Genomic DNA, 19,568 nt, shown 5'->3' with positions numbered 1-19,568 from the left:
TGTCCAAAGCACAGATGGCTGGAGCAGGATGCTCAGCCCACAGCTCTTCATGGCTGGACAAAGGCACCATGGCTTTCCAGCCCCAGCACTGCTGGAGAAAGTTGTCCCTGTGGTGCAGATGGACCTTCACTCACCATCACAGCACGGGAGCAGGAGGATTTGGGCTGGAAACACACCCCAGGTGTGGCTCAGCAATGCTGCTCACGCTGGAGAGGCAAAAGGCAGCTCAGGGTGATCACAAACCTTTATATTTCCTTGGTCTGACATGCTACTGCTGTCCCAAGTACACAGATAAGACTTCAATATCTTAACAGCAGGCAGCTGGGAGGGAAAAGCCTCTGATAAGGCAGGACTCCTCCTCAGTTGCAGCCTCTGCTGAAACGAAACAAAATCTAATGCCTCAGAGGAATAGATCACTTTTCCCCATGATTACGTGTCAGAACTCTTCTAAACACAGCTTGGGGACCAGTGATTATCAGCACTGGGTGCAGCCAGTCCGGCCCAGCCATGCCATGGACAACCAGACTTTGGAGCCACGTTTCAGGCTCCTTACACACCCACAGCCAGAGAGAGCACAGAGGACACATACACTTATATCTAATAAAGAGTGTTCCTGTCCTGCCTTAGCCCCCGCTTTGCAACCCCAGCTGTCACACCCAGACGCAGAAACACAATAAACCAGCAACACTCTTTCAAAAAAATATTTATTAACTCATTAAAGTGACCTGTCGCTGCTGCTGTTGCCAGATAAAGTTTGGAGAAACCCCAGCACTCCAAGCACCCGACTCCTTCCAGCTGGAGACAGCTCGAGCATCACTGCGGCCACAGGGCACACGGGGCCCTGGGATGGGACCTGGTGGGAGCCGCAGCGGGTAGGGCAGCTGAAGGAATCCTGGGGGGAAGGGGCTTGAACACCCCACCACGGAACAGCTGCTCAGATTCGGCAGGGAGGGACCGGCAGCGCCCGCCTCCCGCGGGATGAGGCGCCCGGCGGGACGTGGGGACCGGGGACACCGGGGTCCCCCCTCGTGAGGAAGTGTGAGCTCCTTGGAGCGTGGCTGCTGGGCTCAGCTCTGCACGTTCAGCAGTACGGCTCTGCCATGCAGAATGAGCTTCCCAACCAGGGCTTTGCTTAAAAATCGCCGTTGGCTTAAAAAAAAAATCCCAAAGAATGGATTTTTTTTTTTTTTTTTTGAGAAAACTAAAAAAGGACCCTAAATCCTCAGAAGTCACAGCTCTTCCTGGCCCTCTGGGTTTCTCTCTTCCCACTCCTTCCCCCAGCAGACCTGGGCAACCACCATGACTGCTGTCACAACAGCTCCTACTTGTTTCTGCCACCCAAAAATGCCAGTGTCACACACAGAACCCAACCTCCCGGGGCCTGCACCCGCACTGCCACAGAGCCCTTCCTGGTGTCGATGATTGTACATATCCATGGAATTCTTGCTCTTGGCATCCCCTCTCCATCCCTGCAGCCCCTGGGGATGGGGAGCAGCAAGCTCCCCTTATGCCAGACCGCTTGGCAGCTTCACTTGCTCTTCCTCTTGCTCCTGCCCACTCCTCCAGCGGACATTGCTCTGGCTGAGCCTGCCTATGAGGCAGGGTTGATGAGCCAGAGCAGGATAACTATTCCAAGAGAACAGGGGAGGAAAGCTTTATAAAAAAATAAGCTCTTTTTTTCTTCTCTCCTCCATACAGGGCAGAGCACTTTTGCCTTTCCCTTCTCTGGGCATCCTTCCTCCCCCTTCCTTTCCTCTGACCTGAACCTCCTCACTCCCAACACGAGCCGTTCTGAGTCTTGTCAGCCCGTGCCCCTCATGACACCACTCTTTGTCCCACAGTGCAGCCAGAGAAGAGGCAGTTCCCCCCAGAGTGGCACAGCCAGCGTCCCTCCAGGCAAGTCCCCCCCTCTCACTTCTGCTCCGCCTCGTCAGCCACTGCAGTCACCTCGATGGCGGCGGCAGCGTGCTCGTCCCCGGTGGCCTCGGCGGCACCAGACGGGACAGTCACAACCGTGCTCCCACCAGGAGCTATTTGTGTCACATTCTGGATGGTCGTGCCGAGTCCTGGCAGCGTCAGGAGCTGGAAGGGGCTCACCACCTTCACCACTGTGCTGCCGTCCTGGACCGCGGCCGTGCTCAGCACCGTCAGGTTGGAAGCGTCCGGGTGGATCTCCACCGTGCTGGGGAAGGTGGAGCCGGCGGAGGCCAGCACCGTGTACCCCCCCAGCAGTGGGGAGGCCGGGGAGCTGGCAGCAGGGGGCTGGGTCGGGCTCTTCCCCAGCACTGAGGGCGGGAGGGCCGAGACCACTTTGCCGAGAGGGAGGTTGGCAATCTGGGAGACTGGCACGCCAGGGGTGACGGCGAGCTGTGCTGGCTGGGACAGGACCTGGGAGGTGATGGCAGCTGGTCCGGAGGTGGCCCTGGTCAGCCTGGGACGTTTCAGAGGTGTGGGGACGGAGACAGGAGTGAGGGTCATCAGGACGTTGTTGAGATGCTGCGATTTGTGCTTCAGCTCCTTCGCTCGCTTGCGGTGCTCGTCACACTGCTGCTCCAGAGCTGGAGAGAGAAGAGGTTTGGCTCAGCCTGGATCCTGGACAAGCTTCCCAGGGACTGTGGCAATGCCTGGAGCCAGTCCCACCATGGCTGGTTTAGCAAATACCAGCTTTAAGATAAACCCCACTTTCTTAGCCCAAAAGAGAAGGCAGTGATGACCAGTGTCACACTGGTCTGAGGACATACCTGCCAAATCCCGTGTGTACTGCTCCCTCGAGCGATCCATCTGGCACTTGTGGCTGGCCAGGACCTTCTTGACCAGATCCAGCATACCAAAGTTCTGGACTACGTTGTTGAGTAAAACAGCATCTTAAAAAACAAGACACAGACCTTTGAGGAAGCAAAATTCCCCATGCAAGCTACTTACGGCTTGGAAAAAGCCACACGACAGCAAACGCGTCCAGCTGAGACAGCCAAAATCTGCAGGAGGGTAACCCAAGAGGCTGGGGAAGAGGAGAAGGCAGAAGCCATGAGAAAGGGCAAGAGGTCTCCAGCAAGTAAACAGTCCTCTCCTGCCTAGCAGGGGTGATAAGAAATCTGCTGGCACAGTAGTTGCTTGCTGTATCGTTATTCCAATGGCCCAGATTCCACCTCAGTTCCCAAGCCAAGCATTTGTCCAGACCCAAAGCCAGCAGAGAGGAAGCCCCAGGCACAGGGAATTGGAGAACTGAGGTCACCTGAAGTGTCCCTGAGCACAGCCAAGAGCCTGCCCAGGGAGCAGCCAGAAATAGGATTTTTTATGATGAGCTATGTTCCTATAGTGCCACCCATATACCCCCGAGGAGAAATAAACCCACAAGCCCCTCTCCCAAGATGACTGAGCCCTGTGCCCAGGTCCTTACCCCCGAGCTGCAGTGGGGGATCCTGCGCTCGCTGCTGCAAGCCCTTCATGGTCTCCACCAACTCCTGGTGGAACTCATGGATCACTTCTTCCAGGAGACCTGTGTCCTTCAGACCTTGCCAAAAAGCAAAGGTGTCATCTGCAGGAAGAGAAAGCAAGGAGAACCTCAAAATCCTCGGCAGGGATTTAATGGCCATCTGCTGTGGGTTCACTGCAGACACCTCCTGCAGGGGTGCAGTCCTGCTGGGCTGGAGGTCAGGGGGCTGGGGCAAGGCCCCTGGGCCCAAAGGAAGGGCAGCCAGGGAAGGACATGCTCTCTCAATCTCTGTCCCACACAAACAGGTCACTGATGCTACAGAAAAGCCCAGTGCTCAGAGCACACCGAGGAAAAAATGATTTTATGACCACTCTGATAGATTTTTATTTTTTTCTTAACCCCTAGAGCCACATTTGGCCGTGGCTTTGACATCTTAATGCTTGGAAACAACTTCTTCCCCAGGTGATGCTGTAGCCAAGGCCACACACCGGTGGGATATAACACCACGCTTTGCTCCATAAGCAGCAAAGGAATAATCCCAGTGGAGATTCATGCAAGGCTGATCTGGCAAGAGGGTCCTTCCTGCTCCTCATCCCTCCTATTTCCCTGTTTCCCCATACCTCCTTCACCCAGCTGGGCCAAGCCTGGCAGGATTCTCAAGCCATACCTCCGATGCTGGTGCTCCAATCACTGGCATCCTCACATGTTTCTATGGTTATTGTAGCCGGGGATCCGTTCACTGCAACCAATAGCAAAAAAGAAAAGAAAAAAAAATTCCCAAGTCCTGATTTTTCCCTGTATTTTCACGGGCTGTTTCCAAGGGAAGCACTCCCTTGCTGCACTTCCGTGACTGCTCCTTTTTATTGGACGGGATCACTTTTGTTTGAATCCAACACCAAACAGAGGGAGACGCCCAAGTGGTTGCTGTGCCAGCTGTACTTATTTTTCCAAATTGGAGTGCAATCCCCAGGGATTACTCCTGCAACTCTTGCAGCACAAGAACACATGCTCAAGAGCAGCATTTCCCTCCCACTTTCCCCTGCAAACACACCAGTACCGCTAAGGGCAAAAGTCAAACAGATTTAGTCTGATTTTTCTGGCAGCCCTTTTTACCCAGCCACCGTTTGTCTGGAGGGTTTCTAAAGCCTCGAAGGGGAGAGCAGCCCCCCAGCTGTGCAGGGATGCAGGAGGGCTCCCTCCCTCCCTCCAGTTCTGCCAAATCTCAGCGGTTTTGTTACCATAGAGCCAAGGAACCGGCGTCATTCAAGCCGTGCGCAGGAGCAGGATGGATGGGAATCTGGCCAGAGCCCCACGGAGCTGTGCAGAGTGTTTGGAATGCTCAGCTGCTGCCATTAAATCCAATCACTCTGCTCCTTTACTCCACAGCCCTCAGGGCTCTGGTTATTCCAGCACAGCTCAGTGGCGTGGGAAGTGTCTCCCATCGGTGAGCTGATGTCCATGTTTATCAGGAGGGCTTGGAGCAGGCTGTGCTGTGCATTGGCATCACCTTCCCCACCTCAACACCACGATGTGGTGCCATGGGAACTCTGAAGAGCCAGACAAGGGGCTTATCCTGTCCCACAGCACCACTAGGAGCTTGAGATGTGGGGAAATTTGGGGGCTGTTCTTCATGCTCAGATGGAAAAGTTGTTATAAAATACAGAAGTATTTCAAAATTAGAAAGCTTTCCAATAAAACAGCCTCCTGTAACTACAGGTCAAGTTCATAAAACCAGGGAATGGTTTGGGTTGGGAGTGACCTCAAAGCTCATCTCATTCCACCTCTCTGCCATGGGCAGGGACACCTTCCACTAGACCAGGTTGCTCCAAGCCCCGTCCAACTTGGCCTTGAACACTTCCAGGGACAGGGCACCCACAGCTTCTCTGGCCAACCTGTGCCAGGGCCTCACCACCCTCACGGGGAAGAATTTCTTCCCAACAGCCAATCTAAACCTACCCTCTTTCAGCTCAAAGCCATTAAGTTCAGGGCTACAGCTATATAGCCCCATCACTTTTAAGATCTACATTCACAAGTGCAGATAAAAACGTCATCTGCTGTGTCCCCCAGTTCTCTTTAATCTTTCATCAGACCAACCTGATAAGTGAGCCTTAAATAAAATCCCCTAAATTATTCCAGAAGAAGTCAGGTTAGAGCTGAGAGGAGAAGGGACTCCTACCCAGGCACCCTGTGCAGCAGAAGAAGCCAAGCTGATCCCTATGGACACAGCCCGACCAGCAGTGAGGACAGAAGGGAACTTCATCAAGCAACAACTACAGATTAATTGCAGTCCTCTGCTTCAGCTGCCTGGTTTTGGGAAAGGCAGGAGGTCAGAAGGGAAGCTCCAGCCCTAAGGGACCTTGGTTACGCAGCACGGTTCCTGTGCTTTGATGTGAGGAATGGCTGGACGTACCATCGGCAGAGGCGGGAGTCAGAGGGATGTATTCCGTCGATGTCTGGCTGGTCAGGGACACCCTGGCTCCAGTCAGGTCGATTTTGGTGCTCCGGCACGTGTTGGAACACACCTTCGTGTGCTGGTAGAAATCCAGCTCTCCTGAGTCCATGATCTTCCTGAAAGAGGGGGAGCAAGCACAGGGACAGGCACGTCAGCAAGAGCCAAGAGCTCCGAGATGCAGCTCCTGGCAGCCTTCACACCAAACTTCTCAGAGGCAACAGGAGCCCTTACTGGAGCTGATGAACTCGTTTGTTGTGGGAGGAAGGGGAGGAGAAAGTCCCTCTCTGGTTGCACCAGCACATCCCCTCAGAAGCTGCAGCTTCCAGCAGAAGGGTCAGCTTGAGTCTCAGTTCAGGGTGAGACCGCAGGGAGCCTCTTCCTTCCTTCCCTTTCTGACTCTACACCTCAAAAAAAGATGGGGCATAACCCTATTCATAAACTAAAATCAGATCTCAAGCAAAGGGGATGGCAACACTGGCGTTTGGGATCTTCCCAGTCTAAGCACATTGTCTCCGAAGCATCCCCAGGCCTTGCTGGCCAACAATCCCCTGAGATTCCCAAGGATTCTCAGCTCCCATGGGCTGCTGGGCTTGCCTTCACACATTCCTCCTGAAGTTGGTTTTTTTTTTCCCCCCCTCAAAGCCCTGCCTTGTCATAGCCTAAGCCTATTATGCAAAATCTACGTGGAGGAAAAGCTGCTTAAGAGGAATATGGGAGAGGCCTGCATTGAAGCAGAAGAATACAGGGAGAGGCAATGTCACCCTGTGAAAAGAGCACAAAGCCACTGACAATTCCTGGAGAAAGAGGTGATGCTTTTTTATCCTGCCCAAAGGCATAGACAGACTTTAATTAAATCACAGTCTCAGGCTGGTGTTCAGGAAGACCATAGAAGAATTGAATTACTGTAGTTAAGACTAGACAAGATAAATGCTTGCATAAAGAATCTCTTTTTTTTTTTTTTTGCCAAGTGATGTCAAGCAGACGTGCTGCAGCCAGAGCATTAGTGATGACCAGACCAATTCCATCTGGTGGGTCATACTGGGAACCCACAGACAGCATGGCCTGACCACCAGTGACCATTAAAATTTCCAGTGTCCTTACACCAGCTGGGATCTCAGTGTGGTTCAAGTCCTAAAATGACCAGAGAAATATTTCTTGCCCCAAATTATTCCCTAGGCACAAGGACAGAGCAAAGCCATTGGACTGACCACATTTGGGGCCAGGCTGTCATTAAAACAAATGTTTAGTGGTTCATTTGCTCCCTCAGCAGGAAAACAACTGTGCCAAAGGCTCTGTTCTGCCCCGCCACTATTCCCCGAGAAAGAAGAGTCCACAGATAAAAAGGAAGAGACTCACCGGAGCATGATCCCGTTCATCCGGATCGCCCGCTTCCAATCCTTCAGGGTGGACTTGCCTGCCAAGTGGACAAACTCCTTGGGGCTAATTAGGTGGTCATCGAACTGCAGAAGGCAGAGGTGCAACATCACTGCCACAAGCTGTAAATAACCCAGGGGTGCCCTGCCAGCAGGGTTCAGCCGTGGAGCCCGGCGGCATTTCCCGGCGCCCAGCAGTGGGTGCAGCTGCACCGCAGCCTCCACGTGCCATTTAACACCACCAAACCAGATGGCTGGCACATACTTCCCACCCCAGAGAACCCTGGCCAAGTTAAAAAGATTAAAGCCAAACATGGATGGTTAGTTAACAGCTGCTCAGAGCCAAGGGCTTGGGGTCTGTGTGAGTTCGGAAGTGCCCAGCCCAGGCAGGACAGCTGGGAAAAAACACCCGGAGCTTGTGCAAAGTATCATTAACAGCAGGGAGCTGCTCACACTCCCACTAACGGTGGACTCAGTAAAAACTGGGCTGCACCAGTAACATTTGGGTCCAGGGACATGTTAAGGCCCACAGGAGAGAGGGAAGAAGCCCATTTGTGGGATCAAAGACCATCTGGTCTTTGGACCTCCTGCTCCCGAGTCCAACCATTGGTATCAGTGGAACCTCTGGCCTCTCTCGCAGCACACGCCCACTCCTACTGAAAACCAGCTTCAGGCAGCTGGCACACACCTTGCCAACTCTTTCCCTTTCTTTTATTGCCCTACACACCCAGCCATGACTGAACACACATGCTGACCTAACAGCAAACTGCAGAATCACAGAATTATAAAATCGTTAAGGTTGGCAAAGACCTCCAAGTTCCTCAAGTCCAGCTGTGAACAGGCAGCTCTCTAAAACATTACCTTACAGCCCATCTCAAAGGATTTCCCAAACCCAGGGCTCGTCCTCTCCATGCCCACATTGACCAACACAGAGCAACACTACCATGAGTGCATGAGAAACTGCTTCTCTTAACAAGGACATGGGTTTCAGTGCAGAGGATGGATTTTAGGTGGCAGCAACATTACTTGCAGCAGTAGCTGTCCTCTGCCTTGGGGATGGAGAAGACCATCTCTCCTAGGAAAGGCAAGGACCATCCTTTGGGAGCCCTCTTGCAGCAGAGCCCAAGGACACTCTCCCTTAGCAGGGTATTGTTTAGGCCATGTACAAATGCCAGCAATGACTCACTCACAGTGCATTAGTGAATTCATGCAAATTTTAACCATGAGCTACCCAGGACACAGTAGCAGCTCTTCAGTAGGTCCCCACTTCTCAAACTATCAACTTTCCAACTGAGCAGATACTGGAAGTGTCCAAGTTTCTCAAAATTTTCAATAACACATTTAGTTGAGGCAGGGTCTCTCCAGCCAGAACTGCTCGACTTGGCCAAGACAAATATCAGGTACCACAGTACCAGGAAAATTTCCTCCTTTCCCAGCATGATGTGTTCTGATGCAGCTACCACAGCTCATCACAACCAGGACAGGCCAGATGAGCCCACAACACGGGCATGAGCCCAGAGCTGGGCTCTCTGCTCTCACCTGCACACACTTCACATTGATCCCAGGGCACACAAACTTCCTCCAGATGAGGTTGGCTTTGCTGTCCCCGCAGGTGATGGGGTAGACAATCTCTGCCTCCAAACTGTCCTCATCTTCAGCCATCTTCACTTCTCACAGGGATCAGAGGAAGGGACAGATCAAAAAGAAACATGAGCCACAGCCCTCCATTCACCTCCCTGAGGCACACATGCAGTGAAAGGCAGTTTTGAAACTCAGGAATGAAAAAAGAGTAGATGTTGCATGGTGGAGTGTATTGGGGTTTGTGGCCACCACTCACTTGCACTTTGCTACTAAAGCATCCAACCACCCAAACTTCTCAGGCAAAACAGCCCAGGTAGATTTATGCCAACTGAGCTGCAGCTGAACACATGGAATCTAAGAAGTCAGTGGTCTCACTCTTGATAAAAAAGAAAGGAATGATGCTATTTGGGTGGAGACACCCTTAGTTTTAGACTAAACCTGGCTTTAAGTCAACTCCAGCCCAGCTGGTCACAGTTTTTGCTCCCCAAATTCACTTTTACCTGTAACCAAAGCCAGTGAGTTTGCTGCAAAACTGACATCCCCATGGCAGGCTGGAAGGGCAGAAGCCAGGGATGGCCAGGCACAGGGACTCATCCCGCACCAGGAGAGGGCAGCAGCAGCCCAGCCAGGCACTGCCAGCTCCCTCCTGATCACCCAACCCCCTGATGCCCACTGAGCTCCCCTGGGTGCTGTGAGAGCATCCCTGGTACCCCTGGGAGAGCATCCCCAAGGCCAACAGGAGAACATCCCTGGTACCTCGGTGGCTCTGCACAGCAGTGCCCGGACTTTCTCAGCCAGCACCAGAGCAGGGTTGTGCCACATTTGGGGTAGTGGAGCTGGCACAGCTCAACCAAGGGGATATGGAAGGAGCTGACCTACCTAGAACTGCTTCCTTCAGGTGTGTGGAGGCCGTGAAAGCAGCAGCAGCTGCAGCAGCTGCATTTTCAGTCTCCAGAGTGTCTTCGTTTATGTCACCACTGGAAAGGGAATCAGAGACATCCTTAAGCCATGTGGCTGTGCCACCCCCACACCCAATGCCCCGTGGAGACATTGCCTCAGAAGTCCCTCGGACCACATTTTCCCACAAGAGCTAAAAGGCAGCTCTGGGTTTGGGAGGCTCAACTCCGTTTTTCCATGTGGAGATGAAGAGCCCCACAGCAGGCAGGCCCCTGTCAGCAGCCTGGCTGGCTCTGCCTTGCCTCTCCTTTAATCCCAGCCCCATGGAGTTGCCTCTGGCCCAGCCCATGCTGGAGAGCTGGCGTGGAGGGATGCTGTCAGCACAGCCCCTTGCTCAGAAGTCACTGCCAGCTTCTGGCAGCTCTGCCTGAGATTTCCCCAGGAAAAACATGTGTGAAACATGCTGCTGCTGTCTGGGCAAAGGACGGCTGAATCCCTTGGTACGCAGGATGCTCGGGGGAGCAGAGCCTCAAGGAGCCACAGAGACACTGTAAAGAAGTTTGACAAATCCCAACAGCAGATCTGTGAGCAGAGATGACATGAGCTACAGACCCTCACAATCCGATCTCTGAGCCTCTTAGAACCTGATATACCCATGATATCCACTAATAGCTAGATATCCAGCTGCTTCCAACCTTCTCACACTGGAGATCTCTGCCTTCTCTTAGTGTTTTGCCCGCAGAGTCACAAAGTGGGTCCTGCACAACACCCACATCCTCGTTGTTCTCATGTCCCAGCTCTCACTGTGGCATACAGAGCCTCAAGCCCCTTCAGTGAGCTTTGGTGCACACTCTCAGGGAACAGGCATTTGGAGCTGTGATCAGGGACATGTTCCTCACCCCCTCAACTGGTACCCCCATCTAGTACCCCTACAGATCTGACCTGTGCATCACAGCCAGTGCTCAGCAGGGACCATTCCTAATGGGTTTTCATTAAACCACAAAATGGTTTGGGTTGGAAGACATCTTAAAGACCATCTCATTCCAACCTCCCTGCCACGGGCAGGGACACCTTCCACTAGACCAAGTTGCTCCAAGCCTTGTCTGACCTGTGCTTGGACACTTCCAAGGATGGGGCAGCCACAGCTTCTCTGGGCAACCTGAGCCAGTGCCTCACCACCTTCACAGGGCAGGATTTCTTCCTAAAATCCCATCTAAATCTACCTTCCTTTTAAGATGTATGTTTGGTAGTGTTATTGAAGATGAGTATCAAGCATCAAGCTTGTCCTGCAGGGGAAGGCGGGGGGAAAATACAATTAGCTTTTCACTTAGGCATATAAATTTTCTAGGAAGACTGTATGGAGAAAACAAACTTGAAATCTACCCAGTTTGGTATCATGGGTGAATTAAAAGATGATCCTAATGACTCACTGCCAACCGCGTTTTCTACCTGCTGTGCCACGGGGACAAGGAAATTCAAGAGCAACTGGTTTTTCTATCCTGACTCCTAACACACAGCTCCAGGGTGGAACTGCAGCTTCAAAGCATCCCTCCCCTTGGCAGCTGCAGGGCAGGTACCTGTGGGGAGCAGCACAGAGATAAGGAAGGTGTGGTGCTCGGCCTCACCAGGTGAGTAACTTGGAGATGCTGCTCCAAAGAGAGAGATGGAGGCAGATCCAGCTGTGACAGAAAGGGGATGGATGTCACACTGCCTCTGCACCTCCCAGAGACCAACAGCCCAGAGTCCTGGGAGGGGAAGGAGATGGGTAACACTCGAAAAGGACTCGAAAAGGTAAACTCTTTGCTAAGGCATCTGCACACAGGTGAGTATTAGAGAAGTGGCAGTCTGACAGAAGAACAGAAGAACCGTAACCTGTTTATTTTTCATGAGTTTGCTGCTGGGTTCTTGCATTTCTCCAGGTACATTTGGAGAAAAGTATGTACCACTTCAGCAGGGTGCCAGAGGCAGCAGCCACCTCAGCCCAGCACCCCACAGCCCTGCCCTGCCTCCACCTGCCACCAGATCAATAACCAACACCAACTTACCCAGAAGAAACCCCTGCAGCAGAAAGTCAGCACCTGAAACAGAGCTTCCTCCTGGACTCCATCGCATTCGCACCACTCCGAAAAATGACCGAAAGGCACGACTGGATGGGGAGGAATAACCCAGCCCACGCCTTAAACCTCCAGAGGAAAACAAACCAACTCCAAGCTTGTACTAAAACTTCAAGCCACTAAAGTCTGTGTCTGCCATGGAGATACAACTGGGGAGGAGATAAAACCACAAGAAAAGGTGAGCGTCTCCACACTGCTTCTCCCATCCCATTCCAGGGGCAGATGCAAGAGAAAACACAAACACCTTCCAAGCCCCAGCAGTGCAACCCCCCAAGCCAGTCCTGCCTTTGCTGGTTGCCATGACGAAGCCCAGGGAGGATGGTTCTCATCTTCCTCCCCAGGAGGATCCATAAACCAGATGGGACGAAGAGAAGAAAGCACGTGTGGATAACACACCACGCTGGCGTCTCCTTTCTCCTCCCTCCTGCCTCGCCTGGAAACTTGAGAGAGAAAAGTCTCCCCCCAAAAACCTTGAGCTGGGGCTGCTGATCAGAAATACAAGTACCTTGTCAGAGCACCAAGCATAGACCCCTTCTAATCGCAGACCAAAGTGAAAAGCTTCTTGCTCATTATTATTTTCTCATTTCCCTCTGCCTTTTCCTTAAGAACACATGGACTAATTAAGCTCTTAACAATTGGTTGCATAGGGAGTTTTTTTAATAGCAAATCCATACCCAAAGGAGCACTAGAAAAAGGCACCAGCCCCCAAGCTGAGCTTGGTTTAAGTGCCACACAAGGCAAGTTGAAAGCTCCCTGTGTGAGCGGTGACCGAGCCAACACCGAGGGATCTCAGCCCATGCCTGCAGTCACTCTCCTGATGCCAACTGGGGCTACAGAGGGAAAGGGAGAGGAAGCCAGCACCCCTGTGGGAGTAGAGCCCCATGAAGGCAACCATCCAAAGCCATGAAGAGACTGTGGGTGGCTCATGCTGCCACCCTCCACCAGCCCCACTGCCCTGCTCGGCAAGGAGAGTCAGGCAGGTTTTGCTCCGTGACCCCAAAATCCACATCCTTTCCATGGACCCACTACCATCTCGAAGCAGGGGGGAGTCAGGAGCCTGCTCAGCAGCCCTTTTCCAGAGAGCTGCATGGAAAACCCTCAGGGAATCTTTTTGTGCCTGCCAAGGTATCTCTGCTCAGAGCTGCAACTAAATGAAAATGTTCCTCCCTCTGCTGTGCAGAGCTGTCCCACTCCTGACCATCCAGGGGACACTGGGAGGGTGAGAAAAGGTTTCCAAGCTAAAACAGGAGGGGAATTAAGAGCAAAAAGAAACCAAACTGACTGAGCCAAACTCTGCTGTGATCCATGTTCCCAGACAACATGCACGTGGATCTGCAGAGGCTCAGAGCCACTTTACAACCAGGAACCGTCCTGCATCCAAGAGCAGACATATCCCAGGTTTCACATCTGGCTGCTTCTCCACTGAGGGAGCCAAGGAAGTCACCATGGGACAGAAAGCAAGAGGAGTGGAACCCTTCTTCCCCACCATCACCCACTCTTCGGGGAATGGAGAAGGTTTTTGGAAGCACTCACAGACTCAGGATGTGGAGGAGCTGGGCAGATCCTGCCCATCCAAGCACTGACAGCTCTTGCCTCTGCCTGTGTCCCTGTCCATTGTCTACCAGAAATCATCTGTTAATGGGTTTTATCCCACTGGATTGGAGCAGCACAAAGGGAATGCACTGTCCCCTTCTGTCCTGCCCAAAGCCCCAGGGCACTGACATAAAGACATGTTTGAGAAAAGGAGACAAACACCTCCTTCTTATGGAGAGGAATAAACAGCCACTCACCACCTACTTATTTCAGGTACAAGGACTTCTGGATCAGACAAACCTGCCTGGATCCAGCTCCAGGTGTTAATCTGGATTTTCTGCCCACCAAAAGAGCAAAGCACAAAAATGGCTCTGGGCACCATCCCATGAAAAACATAAAGAAATAAAGCAAAGAGCCCATCACCACATGGGCCTTCAAGGTACCAGCCAGGCTCCTTGGCCATGGCCCACCTGCCACTGAATAGGCCAGATCTGAACCAACAGCCTCAAATTTGAAATTCCAACAAAAAAGGCAGAAATTAGGCAAAGCAACAGCACTTGGACAATCAGACACATTCACTCTGGGTTTTTTGAGCAGTGCCTCCCCATTCAGCACTGTGTGGTTTCAAGGCCACCTCTCTCACTCCCATTGCTGGCAGTGCAGGTTCCTGCAGAGCTTGGCTGAAAAACAGCCCCAAACCCACCCACCCTCAGGGAAGGGGAGCCCAGCTGCATCACCCTCACTGTGCTGCAGCCAGACTCATCCCTTGAAGGTATGCAGCTTAGTGAGGCAATAGTGAAATAAATAGCAGAAAAACATTGATTTAGCTACTGGTGTCCTGTTCCAACCGGATTTGTGCCCATTCCAACATCCACATCCACTCAGAAAAGGATATTTTGGGTTGGGGTTTTGGGGTTTTTTTTAGTTTTTTAATAAATAAATAAATAAATAAATAAAAAGGCTTTATTGCTTTTCACTCTGGGTAGCACCAGCTCAAAATCACCAGTGGTAACTCAGCTTTAACAGAAAAACAGTGGAGCCTGTTCTGCAAGTTCAGAGCTGCAGAGCCCTGGGTATGGTCCTGGAGTGTCAGCAAGGCCCTAACGAGGCACCGGGGACTCCCCAGTGAGCCGTGACGCAGGAGGGAGCAGTGGGGGATTAAATCCCAGGGCAGCTGACTACAGCCACAGGTTTCCAGCACATTCCCTCGGTGTGCACCAACCCCATCTCTTACCCGTGCTGGGACAGGTTGGTGGTGACCAGCACTGTCTTCACCTCCTCCATGCCCCCGCTGTCCACGGCGCCGTCGGGCGTCGTCACCACCACCACCTCCTCCATGTGGACGCTGACGTCCGGCGTCGCCATCCCAGCAGGAGTGGGAGAGCCCTGGGTCACCAGCTGCCTGTGAAGAAACGAGGGGAAGTCCTGTGTCAGAAGGTCTCCCTGATAGCCTTGGTCATGGAAGGAACATTGGTGTGGTGGGAAGAGGGGCTGCAAGGACCGCGCGTTCCTACAGAGAGTGGACGAGCAAATCCCCAAGTGATCCTTCCCAGGAGGAGGGATGAGGGGAGGCTCAACCCAACACACACCCTGCAGGCTGGGTGAGAGTGATGGGCATGGGTGGGACTGAGGTGCAGGAGATGAAGGGCAGAGTATGAGAGTGGTCAAAAAAAAAAAAAGCGGTCCTGGCATTCTCCGAAAACTCTATGAAGATACATTTAGCAACACACCTTAACATTGAGTATTTCAAACTATCTCAGAAGGATCTCATGCTGCCAGAGGAGATCATCACTGTCTCCTTCATGGCAATAACAGGGACTCTTCCTTCCTCCAAAGTCACACACACAAAATTCAAATTAAAAAAGCATGTCAAGCCCGCAGAAACAAAGTGACATCTGGAAACTATTTAAAAGTGTGCATTTCTAATAAATCAGCAATAGATGTAAGACAGCACTCCCTCTCCAGCTCTCTTGGAGCCCCTTTAGGCACTGGAAGGTTCTCTAAGGTCTCCCCAGAGCCTTCTCTTCTTCAAGCCAAACACTCCCAGCTCTCCCAGCTTGTCTCCATAACAGAGATGCTCCGGCACTCAGAGCATGTCCATGGCCTCCTGCGGACTCACTCCAGCAGCTCCACATCCTTCTGATGTTGGGGGCCCTAGAGCTGGAGGCAGCACTGCAGGAGAGGTCACAGCAGAGCAGAGGGAGAGAATCCCCTCCGTTGCCCTGCTGCCCACAGTGCTGGAGATCAGCCCACGTCCAGGTATGGAGAAGTCAGTGCCAACAAAGCATTTCCCATAGCACTAGTGCAGCCCACACAGAGACAGGTAAGGGTACACCTTATCCAGGCCTGGCTGTTCAAGCTCAGACCCCCATGAAGTCCTTCAAGTAGTGGCAGAGAGCACGGCAGAGATGCCACTTGGCTCCCACCACTTCCCCAGGACGTGGCCGGAGCAGTGCCCCGACCCAACGCGTCCGATGTGACTTCACAACCAGGTTCACACCCTGCAGAAACACCTGCCTGACCCACAGAGACCCCACAACTTGATCTTCACCTCCACGGAGCCCTTGGATTCATCCAAGGTAGACTGGCCCTTCCATGCCAGTCCAGCACAAAGCCACCGACAGAAGCACTTTAATTTTCACAGCAGTGCAATCGCTCAGCTGCATTCGGCTCGACTATTCCCATTTTTGTTGTCACTCTATCTCCACACTTGTCCTTCATTTCAGGGTAAAACCCCTCCTGCAGCATTAGCATCACCCACAATGGCCTCTGCACCAGCACGTGGCTTTGGGATGCTCCAGACATCCTGCCCAGCATCATGGGATTGAACTCCACATGTGCTTCTCAAATGCCTTCAGGGAGGAACCAGCATGGAATGGAGAAAAACTGAGCTGAAAACACAATTAATCTAAAAAGTGACTAAAATCACAGCAGCAGTGGGGTGCAGTGGGGTGGTGGAGGGGGATGAGTGGCATAGGGGAGCACCCCAGCTCTGCCAGGGCTCAGGGTGCCCATGGACATCCCTCCTGGTGCACCTCACAGGGTGATGAGGGTGCATCAAGGGCTGCGGGAAAGATTTGGGGTGAGGTGGGGAAAAAAATACAAAAAGGAAAAAGAAAAAAGCATTGCACAACTGGGAGGGCAGGAAAGGATTTTTTAGGTGCAGCATCGGGACGGTAGAGAGCAGGGAGAGGGTTGCACGGGGGGAGACCACTGGGGACAGCAATCAAGGGGGTGCACAGAGAGAGGGGGTGAAGGTGGGGATGCAGGGAGGGTACTTGGGGGTGCACAGTGAGGGAGGTGCATGAGGTGGGCTGCAGGAGAGCACAGAGAGAGGGGGAGCACGGGGAGGGGGCTTCAAGGGGGTTGCAAAAGGGTACGCGAGGGGTGCACGGAGAGGTGGCTTCAGGGAGGGGCGATATGCAATGAGGCACCAGGGGTACTACGGGAGGTGGGCTGCATGGAGACGGGGGCACAGGGGGCTGCGGCTGCAGGGGGTTGGGGGGTACACGCGGGAGGGGGGGCTGCGCAGAGGAGGTGCACGGAGAGGGGCTGCCCGGAAGAGGGTTGCAGGAGGGTGGAGAGCGGCTTCCCAGAAAGCAGGGGAGACACTGAACGCAGCACGGGGGGGGGGGGGGGGAAAGAGGGGGCTGGAGAGGGGGTGCAGGGAGGGGGCTGCGGCTGCACAGCGTGGGGGGACAGGATGCACGCGGGGGAGGCTGTGCCGAGTGGGGTGCACCGGGGAGGCGCTGCCGGGGGGTGCACGGGGTCCCCCTGCAGCGGGTCGGGCGGGGGGTCACGGGCGGGCAGGGGGTGCCCCGTGTGTCCCGCCCCAACCCCCCGATGCGGGCGCGGGGCGGGGGGGGGGGCGGGGGGGCGCGTGGGCGCGCTCCCGCTGGCAGGGAGGAGGAGGAGGAGGAGGAAGAGGAGGAGGAGGAGGAGGAGGAGGAGGCGGGGGGGCCGCGGGGCGGGCGGGCGGCCGGGCGCTGCCGCCGCCGCCGCCGCTGCCGTAACGTCCTGACGCTCCGCAGGGACCCGGGCGGCGCGTGCGGCGGAGGCCCCGCGGCGGGCGAGGGCGGAGGCCGCGCCGGGGCCGCTTACCTCGGGCCGGGGGTGCCGCGGCCCCCCCCGGTGGGGCTCGGGGCGCGGGCGGTGCGGGGCGCGGCGGTGGGCGCGGGCAGGGCGGCGGCGGGGCCGGGGGGGAGCGGGGTCCGCCGCGCGGCTCCGGGGCCCGCGCGCAGGCGCACGGCCCGCACCGGCTGCCGAGACTTATTTGGCGCGGGCGCCGCGGCCCGCGCTCCCCGTGAAATAGGGACCGGGCGAGGCGCCCGTGCGCCTGCGCGGCCGACCGGGCCCGGGGGGAGGGAGGGAAGGAAGGCGGGGGGAGGTCGGTGCGCGCCACCGGTGGGGCCCGTGCGCGTGGGGTCCTGAGGGGGATCCCCCGTGTGTCCTCTGTGCCCCTGTCCCCCCCGGGTGACCCCAGTGCCCCGTGTGCCTCCGCGTGTGTCCCCTGTGTGTCCCCTGTGACCCCTGCGTCCTCCGTGTGACCCCAGTGACCCGTGTCCCACCTGTGTGTCCCCTCTGTATGTCCCCTGTGCCTGGTGACCCCAGTGACTTGTGTTCCCCTGTGTGTCCCCCGTGTGTCCCCTGTGTGTCCCCCGCGTGTCCCCAGTGCCCCATGTCCCCTGTGTGTGTGCGCCCTGTGTGCCCCTCCGTGTCTCCTGTCTGTCCCCTGCCCCATACCCTGCATGTCCTTTTCCCAGATCCTGTGTGTTCCCCCAACCATGCCTCCTGTGTATGCTCCTTGTCCCCTGAGTGTCCCCCTCCGGGGCCCTGCATGACCGACCCCTTGTCTCCTGCATGTCCTTTTCTCAGGTCCTGCGTCCCCCCTGTGTCCTCTGTGCCCTGCTTAGCCCCTGTGTCCCCTGTCTGTCCCCTGCCCCATGCCCTGCGTGTCCCCCTCTGAGGTCCTGTGTGCCCCCCGTGTCCCCTCTCAAGCCCTGCATGCCCTCCATGCCTCCTCCATGTCCCCTCTGGGTTTTGTGCCCCCCGAGTGTCCCCCCACCATGCCTCATGTGTGTGTCCCTTATGCCTCCTGCGTGCCACCCGTATCTCCTGTGTCCTCCCCGAGCCCTTTGTCCCTCTCCTGGCTCCCCACGTGCATTCCAGGGTTTGTGCAAGCCCTCAGCTGTTCATGGCTGGTTTTCATGCACCTCAGGAACACTCTGCACAGGTTTGCTCCATCATGGCAGAGGCCTCCACCTACCTGAGGTGTCTCCGAGCTCTTCGGTGGTGTCCTGTGCAAAGGCCATTCACAGAATCACAGAATGGTTTGGATTGGAAGGAACCTTAAAGATCATCTCGTTCCAAACCCCATGCCATGGGCAGAGACACTTTCCACCACACCAGGTTGCTCCAGGCCCTGTCCAACCAGGCCCTGAACACTTCCAAGGATGGGGCAACCGCAGCTTCTCTGGGCAACCTGTAGGGGTTCACCACCCCCACAGGGAAGAATTCCTTCCTAATATCCAATCTAACCCTGCCCTCTGGCAGTGTGAAGCCATTCCCCCTTGTCCTATCACTCCATACCCTCGTCCAAGGTCTCTCTCCAGCTCTCCTGGAGCCCCTTTAGGTGCTGGAAGGGGCTCTAAGGTCTCCCTGGATCCTTCTCCAGTGTTTGAGAAGTGCCCTTGTCCTTGCCAGTGATTTTCTGTCCGTTGCCCAGGAGCCATCCCTGAGCTGCTGATGGTCCATATGAACACTAAGGATTGTGCTGTAACTCTGCTCTCTGTGTTTCCCTGGCCACCACAAGCTTTCACAGATTTTGGTGTCATTTCTGCTGTTTCTGTGCCCGTGCTGCCCAGGGTTTGGGAGGCACAAGGGATTTCTCAGGGAGGGCTTTTCACATGATCTTGCCACATTGTACTTTTTCCACAAGTAGGTGGTTAATGCACTCTGAAAAGGGACGAACCAGGCCAGAGGCCCCAAAAGATGTGAACCCCTTTTGGAAACACTTACTATGTTTCCATTTGTTGCATTTTCACAGCAGCCGGGTGAGTGGCTTTTCCTGCCAGGTGTTCAGGTGGTGTTTAGCCTGTTTAATATTTTTTACACGAATTTCTAATGCACCTGCCAGATACATTTGTGGTGGTTTATTTAATGCTTTTTTTTTCCCCCAAGGCTCT

General features: G+C 54.5%; 1 protein-coding gene across 4 annotated transcripts; it reads right to left on the bottom strand.

The window, feature by feature from the left end:
- Window positions 1-694: 694 nt before the first annotated feature.
- Window positions 695-17,572, bottom strand: GMEB2 (glucocorticoid modulatory element binding protein 2). 4 transcript variants are annotated; one of them, XM_032704823.1, is made up of 10 exons: window positions 17,485-17,572; window positions 14,618-14,785; window positions 9,719-9,816; window positions 8,798-8,928; window positions 7,242-7,345; window positions 5,844-6,001; window positions 4,101-4,172; window positions 3,398-3,535; window positions 2,742-2,864; window positions 695-2,558 (listed from the first exon to the last, which is right to left on the bottom strand). In XM_032704823.1, the coding sequence occupies exons 2-10, from the start codon at window positions 14,746-14,748 to the stop codon at window positions 1,912-1,914; spliced, it is 1,602 nt and encodes a 533-aa protein (XP_032560714.1). In that variant the 5' UTR covers window positions 14,749-14,785; window positions 17,485-17,572; the 3' UTR covers window positions 695-1,911. The 4 variants fall into 4 exon arrangements, with proteins under 4 accessions (XP_032560714.1, XP_032560713.1, XP_032560710.1 ...); XM_032704822.1 differs by lacking the exon at window positions 17,485-17,572 and adding an exon at window positions 16,165-17,051; XM_032704819.1 differs by lacking the exon at window positions 17,485-17,572 and adding an exon at window positions 15,114-15,664.
- Window positions 17,573-19,568: the final 1,996 nt, after the last annotated feature.

The sequence above is a fragment of the Chiroxiphia lanceolata genome, chromosome 17, assembly GCF_009829145.1.
Source record: "Chiroxiphia lanceolata isolate bChiLan1 chromosome 17, bChiLan1.pri, whole genome shotgun sequence".
Classification (NCBI taxonomy): domain Eukaryota; kingdom Metazoa; phylum Chordata; class Aves; order Passeriformes; family Pipridae; genus Chiroxiphia; species Chiroxiphia lanceolata.
Note: the sequence above shows the minus strand (reverse complement) of the source record. Positions and strands in the feature narration are given on the sequence as shown.